This window comes from Pristiophorus japonicus, chromosome 3 (genome assembly GCF_044704955.1).
Source record: "Pristiophorus japonicus isolate sPriJap1 chromosome 3, sPriJap1.hap1, whole genome shotgun sequence".
NCBI classification, from domain to species: domain Eukaryota; kingdom Metazoa; phylum Chordata; class Chondrichthyes; family Pristiophoridae; genus Pristiophorus; species Pristiophorus japonicus.
In genome coordinates this window covers 170,273,052-170,289,445 of record NC_091979.1, presented here as the reverse complement: position 1 = coordinate 170,289,445, position 16,394 = coordinate 170,273,052, and the positions used below count along the sequence as shown (strand labels likewise).

Genomic DNA, 16,394 nt, shown 5'->3' with positions numbered 1-16,394 from the left:
TAAGTGGAGGAAGTGCAGCCGGGAGGGCGCTGAGCACCTCGAGTTTCATCGCCGAGAGCATGCAGAAATCAAGCACAGGCAGCGGAAAGAGCGTGCGGTAAGCCAGTCCCAACCCCCCCTTCCCTCAACGACTGTGGTTCTCGTATTGGACTGTTCAGCCACCTAAAAACTCATTTTAAGAGTGGAAGCAAGTCTTCCTCGATGCTTATGATGATGATGATTCATACTGCTACTTTTATCCCATGGGCTTCAATTTTGCTAACGTGCCTAATATGTGGTACTTTATCAAACGCCTTTTGAAAGTCCATATAAACAACATCAACTGCACTGCCCTCATCCACCCTTTCAGTTACCACATCGAAAAACTCAATCATGTTGATCAAACACGATTTGCCCTTAAAAGATCCCTGTGCTGGCATTCCTTTATTAGTTGATGCTTGTCCAATTGGCTGTTGCTATTCTCCCAGATTATTGTTTCTAAAAGCTTCCCCACCACCGATATTAAACTAACTGGCCTGTAATTGCCAGGTTAATTCCTCTCCCCTTTTTTGAACAAGGGTGTAACATTTGCAATCCTCCAGTCCTCTGGCGCCACTCCTGTATCTAAGGAAGATTGCATGATTGTGGGCAGCGCCATCACAATTTCTACCCTTACTTCCCTCAGCAGCCTAGGATGCTCCCATCTGGACCAGGTGACTTATTCACTTTAAGTACTGGCAACCTTTTATAGTACCTCTTTTTAATCAATTTTTATGTCATCCAGTATCCCAACAATCTCATTTACTGTAGCTTTGGCAAGATCCTCTTCCTTGGTTAACACCATTTGCATGATTACTTCAATCGCAGACCCAGCTCTGTGCCCCCTCCCCAAGAAATCCCGTAAATATTCACAAGGCAGCATGGATAAATCGCCTAGCCCAGATGAAATGTATTACAGGCTATTAAGAGAAGCAAGGGTGAAAATAGTGGAGGCTCTGACCATCATTTTTCAGTCCTCTCTGGCTACAGGTGTGGTGCCGGCAGACTGGAGGACAGCTAACGTTGTGTCATTGTTTAAAAAGTGAGAAAGGGATAGACAAGACCATAATATGGTAGAATTCTTCATTAAGATAGAGAGTGACACAGTTAATTCAGAGACTAGGGTGCTGAACTTAAAGGAAGGTAACTTCGATGGTATGAGATGTGAATTGGCTAGGATAGACTGACGAATGATACATGAAGGGCTGACGATAGATAGGCAATGGCAGACATTTAAAGATCACATGGATGAATTACAACAATTGTACATCCCTGTCTGACGTAAAAATAAAAAAGGGAAGGTGGCTCAACCGTGGCTAACAAGGGAAATTAGGGATAGTGTTAAATCTAAGGAAGAGGCATATAAATTGGCCAGAAAAAGCAGCAAACCTGAGGACGGGGAGAAACTTGGAATTCGGCAGAGGAGGACAAAGGGCTTCATTCGGAGGGGGAAAATAGAATATGAGAGTAAGCTTGCATCGAACATAAAAACTGGCTGCAAAAGCTTCTATAGATATGTGAAGAGAAAAAGATTAGTGAAGACAAATGTAGGTCCCTTGCAATCAGAATCAAGTGAATTTATAATGGGGAACAAAGAAATCGCAGACCAATTGAACAAATACTTTGCTTCTGTCTTCACTAAGGAAGACACAAATAACCTTCCGGAAATACTAAGGGACCGAGGGTCTAGCAAGAAGGAGGAACTGAAGGAAATCCTTATTAGTCAGGAAATTGTGTTAGAGAAGTTGATGGGATTGAAGGCCGATAAATCCCCAGGGCCTGATAGTCTGCATCCAAGTGTACTTAAGGAAGTGGCCCTAGAAATAGTAGATGCATTGGTGGTCAGTTTCTAACATTCTATAGACCCTGGTTCAGTTCCTATGGATTGGAGGGCAAAAATAGGAAGGCAGAATATTATCTGAATGGTGACAGATTAGGAAAAGGGGAGGTGTAACGAGACCTGGGTGTCATGGTACATCAGTTATTGAAAGTTGGCATGCAGTGAAGAAGACAAATGGCATGTTGGCCTTCATAGCGAGAGGATTTGAGTATAGGAGCAGGAAGGTCTTACTGCAGTTGTACAAGGCCTTGGTGAGGCCACACCTTGAATATTGTGTACAGTTTTGGTCTCCTAATCTGAGGAAGGACATTCTTGCTATTGAGGGAGTGCAGCGAAGGTTCACCAGACTGATTCCCGGGATGGCAGGACTTACATATGAGAAAGACTGGATCGACTAGGCTTATATTCACTGAAATTTAGAAGAATGAGATGGGATTTCATAGAAACATATAAAATTCTGACAGGATTGGACAGGTTAGATGAAGAAGAATGTTCCCGATGTTGGGGTAGTCCAGAACCAGGGATCACAGTCTAAGGATAAAGGGTAAGCCATTTAGGACTGAGATGAGGAGAAACTTCTTCACTCAGAGAATTGTGAACCTGTGGAATTCTCTACCACGGAAAGTTGTTGAGGCCAGTTCGTTAGATATATTCAAAAGGGAGTTAGATGTGGCCCTCATGGCTAAAGGGATCAAGGGGTATGGAGAGAAAGCAGAAATGGGGTACTGAAGTTGCATGATGAGCCATGATCATATTGAATGGTGGTGCAGGCTCAAATGGCCGAATGGCCTACTCCTGCACCTATTTTCTATGTTTCTATGTTGCGGGTCCCAGTGGTGGGGTGCAGTGAGGCACACCAGTGGCGAGGAGGGTAAGGAGAGCTCGACCGCGCTCTCCTGAGGTGCAGGATCTAACAGATGTGGTTCAGGTGATGTAATTGAGTGCAGAGAGCACTGACCTTATCCGATCACTCCTGGACACCATCAGTGGGGTAAGTGATGAGGTAGCGGGACTGTTTGAGAGAAGTAACAGCAATGACATGAGAAATGGGAATGATATCCAGCAGGAGGGAATGTCAGAGGGAGTGCAAACCACGTCACGGACCATGAGGGAGGGAATGTTGCAGGTAGTTCAGACAATTTTGCTCAACATGAGGGAGGGAATGTTGCAGGTTGTTGAGACACTGTCAGGGCGCATGACGGACGGCATGTTGGAGTTAGCTGCTGTAGTAAGGGAAGACGGCTAGACCCTGCGCCCATTGACAGAATCAACTGCCACCCCACTCCAATCCCCACACCAGCCTCTGAAGAGCCCCAAACCGGGCCCACTACAGCAGCTAACTCCAACATGCCGTCCGTCATGCGCCCTGACAGTGTCTCAACAACCTGCAACATTCCCTCCCTCATGTTGAGCAAAACTTGCCACCTGGGCCCGCCAACTTGCCGCCTGAGGCCGACGCCCCTCCCCCTCAACAGGTGCGCAGTACCCGAGATGTTCGAAAGAATAAGCTTGGTACCAAGCCCAGAAACACTGTGCCACCGCCTGTGGGCAGGGGTGCTGGAATGTCCAAGACCAAGAGCAGCGGGCGGTGTTAGAATAAGGGGGATGAGAGATAAGTGCAGCCTTTCTTTGCTGCTATTGTTGTTGTTGTTATTATTATTGTTGCTACTGTTGTAACTGTTCTCAAATTAAAAGTTTTTTGTAAGTTATGTAAATTTCCAAGTTTATAAGTGATCTTAAAGTTTTTAAGTGATCTTAAAGTGTGATCTTAAAGTAAAGTTCGATACAAAAATAATTTTATTAAAGTTGTTAAGTACATTGTGAACTTTTGAATAAAATATATTTTACATTAAAACTGAATCATGTTCCATTAACACAACGCAACATTACGGAACAGCTCCAAACAGTAAACATGTCCATGTGGAAAAGTAGTTGCTGAGCCCTCAGGCATCAGTAAAGCGATCACGGATGAGCTGCTGGCGCTAGGCTCGAGCAATCGTTAAAGGAGCACGATGGGCAGCCCTCCTCCGTCGCCATGCTCCAGCCTCAGGTACTTGCATGGTTTCCTCATCCTCGTCGTCCTCCTCCTCCTGCTCATTATCTGCATCTTCCACATTATTATCATCAGCCACTCTCACTGCATGTGGGTCTTCCACGACCAGGTGCTACTGCCTCATGATGGCTAAGTTATGCAGCATGTAGCACATAACAGTGAACTGACCGACAGTCTCAGAGGAGTACAGCAAGTAACCTCCGGAATGGTCCAGGCATCAGAAATGCTGTTTCAATATGTCAATGGTCCTCTCTATGATGCTGCGCGTCGCAATGTGCGACATGTTGTATTCATGGTCAGCTTCTGTCCGGGTTACTTGTAGGGGCGTCATGAGCCAGGTGGTGAGGCCGTACCCTTTGTCTCCCAGTAGCCAGATGTGCCCTGTTGGCAGCTGCTTCTGCTGAAACGTGGCAGATATAACGCTGTCGTGTAGGATGAACGCATCATGGGTGCTCCCAGGGTATCTTGCATCGACTGACATGATATGATGCATGTCGTCACACATAAGCTGTACATCATCATCATCATAGGCAGTCCCTCGGAATCAAGGAAGACTTGCTTCCACTCTTGCATCCTTAGACGTCTGGACAATCCAATACGAGAACCACAGTCCCTGTCACAGGTTGGGCAGATAGTCGTTGAGGGAAAGGGTGGGTGGGACTGGTTTGCCGCACGCTCTTTCCGTTGCCTGCACTTGATCTCTGCATGCTCTCGACGATGAGACTTGAGGTGCTCAGCGTCCTCCCGGATGCACTTCCTCCATTTAGGACGGTCTATGGCCAGGGACTCCCAGGTGTCAGTGCGGATGTTGCACTTTATCAGGGAGGCTTTGAGGGTGTCCTTGTAACGTTTCCTCTACCCACCTTTGGTTTGTTTGCCATGAAGGAGTTCCGACAGAAAACTTGCTTTGGGAGTCTTGTGTCTGTCATGCAAACAATGTGGCCTGCCCAGCGGAACTGATCAAGTGTGGTCAGTGCCTCAATGCTGGGATGTTGGCCTGGTCGAGGACGCTAATGTTGGTGCATCTGTCCTCCCAGGGGATTTGTAGGATCTTGTGGAGACATCGTGGTGGTATTTCTCCAGCGACTTGAGGTGTCTACTGTACATGGTCCATGTCTCTGAGCCATGCTGGATGGCAGGTATTACTACATCCCTGTAGACCATGAGCTTGGTGGCAATTTGAGGGCCTGGTCTTCGAACACTCTTTTCCTCAGGCAGTCGAAGGCTGCACTGGCGCACTGAAGGCAGTGTTGAACCTCGTCGTCAATGTCTGGTCTTGTTGATAAGAGGTTCCTAAGGTATGGGAAATGTTCCATGTTGTCCAGGGCCGCGTCGTGGATCTTGATGACTGGGGTGCAGTGCTGTGTGGCGAGAAGAGGCTGTTGGAGGACCTTTGTCTTATGGATGTTTAGCATAAGGCCCATGCTTTCGTATGCCTCAGTAAATACATCGACTATGTCCTGGAATTCAGCCTTTGTATGTGCGCAGATGCAGGTGTTGTCTGCATACTGTAGCTCAACGACAGAGGTTACATAGAAACATAGAAAATAGGTGCAGGAGTAGGCCATTCGGCCCTTCTAGCCTGCACCGCCATTCAATGAGTTCATGGCTGAACATTCAACTTCAGTACCCCATTCCTGCTTTCTCGTCATACCCCTTGATCCCCCTAGTAGTAAGGACCTCATCTAACTCATTTTTGAATATATTTAGTGAATTGGCCTCAACAACTTTCTGTGGTAGAGAATTCCACAGGTTCACCACTCTCTGGGTGAAGAAGTTCCTCCGCATCTCGGTCCTAAATGGCTTACCCCTTATCCTTAGACTGTGACCTCTGGTTCTGGACTTCCCCAACATTGGGAACATTCTTCCTGCATCTAACCTGTCTAACCCCGTCAGAATTTTAAATGTTTCTATGAGGTCCCCTCTCATTCTTCTGAACTCCAGTGAATACAAGCCCAGTTGATCCAGTCTTTCTTGATAGGTCAGTCCTGCCATCCCGGGAATCAGTCTGGTGAACCTTCGCTGCACTCCCTCAATAGCAAGAATGTCCTTCCTCAGGTTAGGAGACCAAAACTGTACACAATACTCCAGGTGTGGCCTCACCAATGCCCTGTACAACTGTAGCAACACCTCCCTGCCCCTGTACTCAAATCCCCTTGCTATGAAGGCCAACATGCCATTTGCTTTCTTAACCGCCTGCTGCACCTGCATGCCAACCTTCAATGACTGATGTACCACGACACCCAGGTCTCTTTGCACCTCCCCTTTTCCTAATCTGTCACCATTCAGATAATAGTCTGTCTCTCTGTTTTTACCACCAAAATGGATAACCTCACATTTATCCACATTATACTTGGGGTGGTCTTGAACCTGGCCTGGAGATGACGAAGGTTGAACAGGTTCCCATTGGTTCTGTAGTTTAGTTCCACTCCAGCGGGGAGCTTGTTGACTGTGAGGTGGAGCATGGCAGCGAGGAAGATTGAGAAGAGGGTTGGAGCGATAACGCAGCCCTTTTTGACCCCGGTCCAGACGTGGATTGGGTCTGTAATGGATCCGTTGGTAAGGATCACGGCCTGCATGTCGTCGTGGAGCAGGCGGAGGATGGTAATGAACTTTTGGGGGCAACCGAAATGGAGGAGGACGCTACATAGACCCTCACGGTTGAGAGTGTCAAAGGCCTTTGTAAGGTCGAAGAAGGCCATGTATAAGGGCTGGCGCTGCTCCCTGCATTTTTCCTGCAGCTGTCGCGCTGCAAAAATCATGTCCATTGTGCCCTGTAGAGGACGAAATCTGCACTGTGACTCCAGGAGGAGCTCTTCAGCCACAGGGAGAAGACGATTGAGGAAGACTCTAGCGATGACTTTCCCAGTGGCTGATAACAGGGAGATTCCTCTGTAATTGCCGCAGTCGGACTTGTCCCCTTTTTTAAAGATGGTCATGATCATTGCATCTCTGAGATCTCCCGGCATGCTCTCCTCCCTCCAGATAAGAGAGATGAGGTTATGTATTCGCGCCAAAGTACCTCTCTGCCAAACTTCAGTGTCTCAGCGAGGATTCCATCCGCTCACGTAGCCTTGATGCGACCTTATAGCTGTCTTATGGCTTTTTCTACCTCGTGCAGTGTTGAGGTTTTACTGAGGTGGTCGCGGGTCGCATGCTGCGGGATGCAGTCGAGAACACTCGAGTCAAAGGTGGAGTCTTCATTGAGAAGATCTTCGAAGTGCTCCTTCCAATGGGCCCTGACTGCCTCGGTGTCCTTGATGTTTCCCCGTTCTTGGCCAGCAGTGGGGTGGGGCCTTGAGTGTTTGGACCGTTGGTGGCCTTGACTGCGATGAAGAATCCTCGCACATCATGGCTATTGGCCAGCTGCTGTATCTCCTGTGCTACCTACGAGCTATACGTTAATGGAGTGGAAGCCTTTTCTGTTCCTGTACATCTCGGAATCCTCCAAAGGTGTTCGCAAGATGATGTGGGTACAATCAATGCAGGCCTGTATCTTGGAGAAGCCACCAATCCTGGAGAAGCCCACAGCCCTGTCATGGATTGCTTGGCCGGTCATGGGGAACTTTATGAAGTCATTCCTACACGCATACTGTGCAACCGTCACTTGATGAATGGAGACATGTGTTGCATGTTGAGAGATGGTGCACACATCCCCAGTTGTAGCTTGAAACGATCTGGAGGCATAGAATGAAAGTGCAGCGGTAACTTTCACTTCAACTGACAAAGCAATCCTCCTGATGCTTCTAGGTTGCAGGTCTGCTTTGACTAACTCACTTTAAAACTTCTTTTCAGAAACGCAGCCTTCTGACAATGTCTACATCACTCAGGTGGAGGTACGAACGCCTGTGTCAATATACCCGAGGTGGGTAAGGCCTCCTACTCAGCACCCTACGGGCTCTGATGTTCCTGATGCGATGAAGTCAAATCAATTGTCTCCAACATAGCACCATGATGCAAAAGGCTCGCATAAGGTATGGCATTGTCAGTATTGCCCCCATACTTAAATTTAACCTTTGAAAGAAGCTCAGAATGGCAGGAAAGCAGGCAGGCAAGGCAGGATTGCAGTTCTCTCTCTCCCCAAGGTCTGTATGGATGGACCACACCCAAAGGTCTTGTGACTTCTCCTCTCTCCCCCCTCTTAACTAATTGCAGTCTTGTGACATCTCCTCTCTCCCCCCCAGTAATTAATTGGAGTCTTGTGACTTCTCCTCTCCCCCCCCCACCCACCCTAACTGATTGGTGACTGTTCTCCTTCTCTCTCGCTCTTCCCCTCCCACCCCCCAAGCCCCACTCATTGCAGTCTTCAGTGCAGAAGGCACCTCGCTCCCCGGACTCGAAGCCTTTCGATCGGTACCTCGCTCTCTCTCTCCACGCACCTGCCGCGCCCCCCCCCCCCCACCCCGCAACACACCACGGCTTGTTTTCTAGCCGAACCCCGAGCCGCTGTGTCCGGGCACCGGGCTGATTCTGCCGGCCAAAGCTACGACCCTCCAGCCTTGCTTCAAGATGTTCGGTGGTGGCATGAAAGTGAGTAATAAAATGAGAAAACTTCTGAAATCCAACAAATTTACATTTACTACATTGATAGGTAAAAAAAGTTGAACTTTATTATTGATTTTGACGGTGTTCTTGACTCCCTCCAAAATCTTTGATTTAAAAACAATGGCGTCTTTCAGCACCAATTTGTGAATGTGTGCTGGTTTTCTTAACTGCCCAGAAGATTTTCTGGGAATGGCCAGATACGCCGTCCTAAGAGGAAAAAATCTTGGCCAAACTGCGAAGGATTGAAAAAATCGGCGCAGACATGACGGAAAAAAAAACTGGGCTAGAAAAATCGTAACTAAGTCAGTTACGCCGGTGCAGATCGCAAGGAAAAACTTGGAAAAAAATAAATACGCCATAAAAAACGGCGTAAATGATCGAGGAAAACTGAGCCCCAAGTTCTGAAAGCTCCAAGTTTCTGGTCATTTTGTCTTGAATGAAAATTCAACCTCTGCTGAATGCTCAGAGCAACTCACAGACCTGGTGTTTCCACATGATTTCTGCCCAGATATCAGCGAGATCTGGATGGAATCAAATTAAATAGCGCTGAAGATCGCAGAATTTTGAGTGTAAGGAGTTGCGGTTACTCCAGCGTAACCACTTTACGTGGAGTAACCGCAATCTTTTACGCTACTTCAAAAGTCCATTCACCCGAAGAGGTCCTTGCCCACAAAACTGGCCACGCCCCCACGTCAGAATGGCGAGCTTCTGACGATTGCGTCTGTTTGGGGGTGTTCGTTGCATTGCGCCCAGATAATTGGATGCACAGGCACTCGTGGTCACATGAACCCAGCGCTAATCACCTGTACCTGCAGTGACCAGTAGTCAATTGAAGCCGAACGATGTTGTATTTCTACTGTTGCTGCAATTACTTTAAATTCACTTTAAATTAGTCTAAAATCAGTCAGTTGATCTGCCCTTGGTACATAAGATCTATGGCTTATGATATAATTAAAGACAATTAAAAATTAAGACCAAGACCAATTAAATCAGTTGAAAAAGAACTAATTTCCTGGCAATCCCACTCCTCTTTGTGATGCTGGAGAATACCCTGTTTTAGTCACAGATCAATTACGATTGATAATATTGCTTGAATGTGCTAATTCATGGGAGATTTTACATTTGGGCTTATGCTAATGAATTTGTGTAGACTTCACCTTGCCAAAACAACAGAGTGTCCAGTACATTCTGAGTGCATTTTGCCAATTGTGTCCCAAGCGGAAACTCCATGCGACAATATACCAGGGAACTTACCTTCTTCCCACTTTTTTTTCCTTTCTTCTTTGTACTTTTATCCCTGTCCACTTGTAGTTTTAAATTCTTCAGCTCCTGTCTCATTAGCTCATCTACCTGTAATATAGAAAAGCACATATGATATTAATCAAAAAATTCCACATTATCACTGGTTCCCCATTTGGTGCCATTATAGCCATAAGTTCTGACTGAGCTGCTATCAAGTCAGGATTTAATTTTGTGTGTATATACATATATATATATAATGAAAAGAAAGCTAAAATAGCCTGAAATCTTAAATAAAAACAAAAAATGCTTAAAATATACAACAAACCAATCGGCACCTGTAAAGAAAAATGATACATCCAAAATTTAAAAGTAAGAAACTCGGAAGTCCCTTAAATTGACTGAAGAATATGAAAAGGGAAAGTGAGACCAACAGGTAAAACACCATTGCCAGATCTGCTTACTCCTATCTAAGAATCGGTTAAAGGATTTGATACATCGTGAATGATTTTTATTAACAAGCTATAAAGATGTGAAAAGTGACGAATAATAATCATCTTGTCAGGCAGCAAAAAGTATTAGAAAAGCAAAAAGGAAATAAAAATAGCAAAAAAATGAATTGGCAGGTGGGTAAGAGAAACAGACAGGAGAATGGAAGACTCTGAAGTTAATGGAACAGTTCCCTCGAGCCTGCTCCGCCATTCAATAAGATCATGGCTGATCTGATCATGGACTCAGCTCCACTTCCCCGTCTGCTCCCCATAACCCCTTATCCCCTTATCGTTTAAGAAACTGTCTATTTCTGTCTTAAATTTATTCAATGTCCCGGTTTCCACAGCTCTCTGAGGCAGCGAATTCCACAGATTTGCAACCCTCTGAGAGAAGAAATTTCTCCTCATCTGTTTTAAATGCGTAGCCCCTTATTCTAAGATCATGCCCTCTAGTTCTAGTCTCCCCCATCAGTGGAAACATCCTCTCTGCATCCACCCTGTTAAGCCCCCTCATAATCTTTTACGTTTCGATAAGATCACCTCTCATTCTTCTGAATTCCAATGAGTAGAGGCCCAACCTACTCAACCTTTCCTCATAAGTCAACGCCCTCATCTCCAGAATCAACCTTGTGAACCTTCTCTGAACTGCCTCCAAAGCAAGTATATCCTTTTGTAAATATGGAAACCAAAACTGCACGCAGTATTCCAGGTGTGGCCTCACCAATACCTTATATAGCTGTAGCAAGACTTCCTTGCTTTTATATGCCATCCCCTTTGCAATAAAGGTCAAGATACCATTGGCCTTCCTGATCACTTGCTATACCTGCATACTATTCTTTTGTGTTTCATGCACAAGTACCCCCAGGATAAGAGGGACTCTGTGATGCAGGAGAGTGAGGGTGTGATAAACAGGTCAGACATGATCAAGGAAAGTTGATCGCAGAAAAGGTAAAGCCTTGGCTGAGGAAAATGGAGGACATTTTAGAAACTGTGAAATCTTGCTCCTTTGCGACAGGAGTTAGCAAACCTGTCTCCTATTATGCTTGACTTTTACCTGATGTTCTTCATTTTATAAAAGGATTCTGTTATGTCCGTGCTTCCAGTTTTGATGAATGGATCAATACCTGAAGTGTTAGTAGGTCGTTTCTCTTCATAGTTGCTGACAGACCTGCTGTGTTTCCAGCATTTTCTCTTTTTATTTCAGGATTTCATTGTCATTGCAATAGTAAATTAAGGGTTCAGATCTATGTGCAAGGACACTGATTAGGTTGCCTGGTCAGCTTCTGCAGTTGCTTGCATTCTACTCTCAGAGAACTCTCAGTTCTATAATAGGGAGAAGGAAAGAGTGGAGGGTAAAATTGAAGAGACCAATCTTAGGCTGTTAGCAGCTGCATTCATTCTAAAGAGTTAGTGAAGGGATCTACATATCATATAAAATTGTAAAAATGCCCTCATGCATGTTGGAGTGAAGCTATTTGCAATGTAAACTTAAAACCTTTAAGAAGTAAATCTTTACCTCTAAATGCAAGTTCATAAAACACAGAAATTTAGCATGGGCTGAGAGAATAAATCCCAGAAGAAATTAAAACCATATATGGCTTTGCAGATTTAGCGATAAAACTATTACAAATTTGCAGATGTCAAACTACGTCTTTCCATGTGCAATCAGCTACAGTCAGCATGCATTGCCCTAATACTGGTTATCAATAAATTCTCATATCTGGGCTGTGATGTATAGAATACCCTGCAATAAACACTATCCTTTTTGGAAGAAACCTAAACAAACCTACTTCCATTGTGGCATGGTAGGTAAAATTCCAATGTGAATGTAATTAAAAGGGACACATGGATTTTTTTTTTCTTAAAATCAAAGAATACTGCATTGGTATGCCTGGAAAAAGACGTGGGGAAAATTGCGGTCAGAGGCTTCCTTTGTACGAACGTTTCCGACCCCCAAAAAATCTATGAAAGTACCTGGTGGTCCCGGAGGAACATATGATTCCGGTCGGAAACCTAGATTCACTGCGCAGCACAAGGAAAGATGTCTTTCAGGTACGTATGTACGTACATGCTGGTGTCATATGGGCCTGGACCACCAATCAATAAGCAGTATTCTCATTGATAAAAATGGGAACTCCGTTTGTACGAGTTCTCATTATTATCAATGAGAATAATCCCTAAAACACCGAAACATAGCATAATAAATAAATAAAACATCCCACATATTTAAAATTAATTGAAATTAAATGTAATTAAATATTTTAGAAAAAATATATATTTGGGGGAAGTTTTTAAATATGTTTTAACAGGGTTAAAAATAAACTTATCTTAATGGATAGGGTTTTTACTGTAAAAATGAGTGTTTAAATTAAAATTTTATATGTTTTAATAGTGTTACGCTGGTAAAAGAAGATTATGCGCCTGCTTTTACCAGGCGTAAAAGTTTGAAGGACATTCGCTGGACATAAGTTGGGCAAATAGCCCAATCTCTCCCGCGCGGATGTCCTTCTCCTGGGGATACGAAGGATCTATCTAGAGAAATCTTGACAGATCGGAAAAGCCGGTTTTCGGCGCATGCGTATGGCACCTCGAAAAATGGCTTTTTGTGAGGACTTGCCGGGTCTGTGCGCACTTTGTACAGAACCGGGCAAGGCAGGAATTTTCGGCCTGATATCAAATGTTGGACATGGAAAAATTAAGTAAGATTTCTGAAAATAAATAGATGGAAAGAGAGTCAAAGGGGGTGAAGTTGGCATCCTTTGTGCCTCCCGTTTGCGAAGTTTGCGTCTGCTAGAGTTGGGTAGCTGGTAAAATTAGATTATGCACCTGCTTTTACCAGGCATAAAAGTTTGAAGGACATTCGCTGGACATGAGTTGGGCAAATAGCCCAACCTCTCCAGCGTGGATGTCCTTCTCCCACAAAAGTTAGCGGCCTGCACAATTTCTAGCCCAACTGAGGATGATGTATTATTGTACAGAGAAGCTAAATAGGAGAAGCTAATAAGTAAGTTTGATCAGATATTGCATATGTAGGGAAACACAGCACTGCCGTTCATTAATAACATTTGGGTTTCTGCATACTTGGTGAACTTTGGAATTAATTAACTGCAAAGCAGGGCATCTTAAGTAATACAAGAAGAGATATTCATTTAATAAATGGCAGTTCTTTGTCTATTTTGTCTGAGTGACTATAGCTATGCAAACACTATAAATGTGCTGACTAGACAGATTTATTTCCAATCTTTGCAATACCTAAAAGGGGTGCAGCACAAGTCAAGCCACTACTCTCCTGAAGGCATTGAACTATTCTGTGATATGGATCCATAAGTGCTGTCTTCCCTCTGGAGCTTCACCCTAAGTAACATTTCTTCAAGTGTAAGCCTCCTTCTCCAATCGTTCCTTCACTTAGCGTCCTGGGACAGCGCTGCACGCCGGGATGTCTCTGCGAGATCTATCGGGTTCCCTGGGAGGACAGGCGCACTGGCGTTGGCGTCCTCAGCCGGGCTGGCATCCCCAGCGTTGGGGCACTGACTGCGCTTGATCAGCTCCACTGGACGGGCTACGTTGTCCCGTTGTCGGACGCGGGACTCCCAGGGCGGGCGCTCTGCTCGGAGCTCCTTCGCGGCGGATGAGCTGGGGGTGGACACAGGAGGCGTTGCAGGGGCACCCTTGGGGTCTCCTTGGTGGAGTGCGGTATCCCCGCCGATGCCTGGGGGTCCCTGGCCGGGGGCTGCCCTGGGTGGCGGGGGGGAGGTGTACCCATGAGGGGGCGCTGGGCGCATTGGGTCTCATCTCCGGGAACATGCAGGGATCGGGCGGGGAGAGCGTGTGGCAGGCCAGTCTTGCCTGCTCCTTCCCTCAGCGACTCTCTGTCCCTCCTGTGGCAGGGACTGTGGTTCTCGTGTTGGACTGTTCGGCCACCTGGGGACTCATTTTGGGGGTGGAGGCGGATCTTCCTTGATTCCAAGGGACTGCCCATGATGGTGATGCATGCTAGCTTTCTCTGGCGGGATGTAAGATGTTTGTTTTTCACTCTACTCCGATTCTTAGACCTCGGAACTTATAGTGTGAGAGGACAACAAGTGGCACTAATACAATTTACTTTTTATTACATTGGCATTCTGGTACTTTGGAGATCAAATTGCCCGAGTCTATCTATTGTTCAATGAATATTGTAAATGAGCTGTCTTTATTTTATATTTAGCCGTAAGAGGTGGCGAGGGAGAGGGAGTTCTAGCTACACTGGGGAGACAGTTCTGGGCTTTGCTAGCACGAGCTGACGGAACTGTGGCGGGGTTCTGGAGTTCGGCACTAGTCTGACACCACTATAGAGAGAGAATCCGAGATTCAATAAGGTATGCAATGTGGGGGTTCAGCTCACTGGTGGAATGATAGCATCTTATCAGCAATGAGGGGATGGCAAGGGCATGGACCTGACAGCATTGGTTTATACGTTTCTAAGACATCTCTGCAAACACAAGAGTTCAGTGTTTTGTGATTGGTTTCTGGGCAGGTGTCTTTCTCAATCTCATAAGTTGTCTTATATCTGTCATGCATTATATTTAACAGGTGAACCTTTTTCTTTTTCAAGAGCTTTCAAAATTCAATTCTACTGAAAAGCACTCTTTACCATGAAGGAAAACATTGTCTCTCAACTTGATATTCTTTGATGTAAAAATAAGTGGCATGTATTTTAATATTTAGTTAAGAACCGACTCAAATTCATTGTCACCTAGTTTGTATTCAAATCATTTTCAAAAACAGAAATTGCAGCGTCTATTCACTGATACAATTTGACTTTCCCATGGAGGGAACAAATGTGTACAAGTTGAAGACAAACAAAAGCTGCAATAGGTGCGCAAACAGTAGTCGATCATCTTTGTGAAGTGGGTCTTCTGCTCTTTCACACCCATCCCTTCTCAGTTTTAAAACTAGTCAAAATAAGTGTGATCAGAATGAAGTTACTGAAAAATTTCTAGATTTGTTCAAATCATTTTGAAAAATAACTAACATATTATTAGAGGCTGAAGAGAAGTATTGCATCAGTTAGGCGAATTAAATGCGACTGATGCACCCTGGAAAACTGTTTAGACTACAGGATCTGTCCAGCTAAAAGTCTCTCTATTCCTTCTATTCAAATTAAAGAAAAGTTTCTTCACTTAGAAAAGGAAAAATAAATCAGAGTACAAGGCAGAACAAGTACTGAGCAAGTCTAGAATGTCAAGACGTGCCTGCAGCATGATGTAATTCTGAGGCAGCCAACATTGAAAACACTTAGTGGCAGATTTGGGAAGCCTACAGAAAAGGAATCTTCTCTGTTTTTGGATGTGAGGAAACAAGTAACGTTTGTATTTGCCAGTGGCATTGAATGGATAAGACCAATACACTGGGAGTGAACAGCATTGCAGTAATGTAAACATATCGCAGTGTGGGCTGATTGGAGCGTGGGCAGGTACAGCAGGAGCAGCGAGGTCGGGGCGAAGGAGTGGCGAGAGAATGTAGAGCGATGTGATCGGGACCCGGGAGAGGCGTGAGTTCAGGGCCAAGAAGAGCCAAGGGCCCAGGGGCAGCACGGCCAGCTCACACTACGATATGTGTGCGCACTAGGTCCGTGCAGCAGAGCTAGTCTCCAGTCGTCTTGGGTAATCCTTGCCACTGGACCAAGACCCAGCTCTGTCAAGCCCGTGTGGTGGCTGGTGTGCAACGGCCACCACAAGTTAAAAAAATCCACGCACAGGCATCTTCCACCCTTCAAGATGTAGTTCGGGACCTGGAATATTAGGTCCTTCATTGAAATACTTGTGAACTCATCCCTTTTTGGCGTGGAAGCAAGTCATCCTCATTTTGAGGGAATGCCTATGATGAGACAGTTGGGAGTAGAAATTCGGTCGCGCATCAGGCGGAGTGGTAAATTTAGCGGCTTGAAAAAGTATGTGCCCTCCACCCAGAAATTCATCAGAATCGGTCAAAGATCTGACAGGGACACTAAATCAGCCGTTGCCACTACAGCTGGGGGGCCGATAACAAAAGTTTGGTCCGTAAATTTGGCAATCCGTTGCACATGCGCGGAACTTCGAGTCAGACCCCAGGACCAGTTGAATCTTAAAGGCGCAGCAACTCAAGTCCGCGTATGCTCAGTTCCAGCTCCACAGGGTCTTCAGAGCATGAAAATGGAGGAGCAAGGAACACGCCAGCTATCTACCCGCTT

At 45.4% G+C, this 16,394-nt stretch overlaps 1 protein-coding gene across 1 annotated transcript in view; it reads right to left on the bottom strand.

The window, feature by feature from the left end:
* LOC139260008 (dynein regulatory complex protein 11-like) overlaps window positions 1-16,394 on the bottom strand; it is a 474,078-nt gene that overhangs the window by 163,780 nt on the left and 293,904 nt on the right. The window contains exon 11 of the mRNA XM_070876052.1: window positions 9,711-9,806. Within this exon, the coding sequence (XP_070732153.1) occupies window positions 9,711-9,806 (96 nt within the window). The remainder of the gene's footprint in view (window positions 1-9,710; window positions 9,807-16,394) is intronic.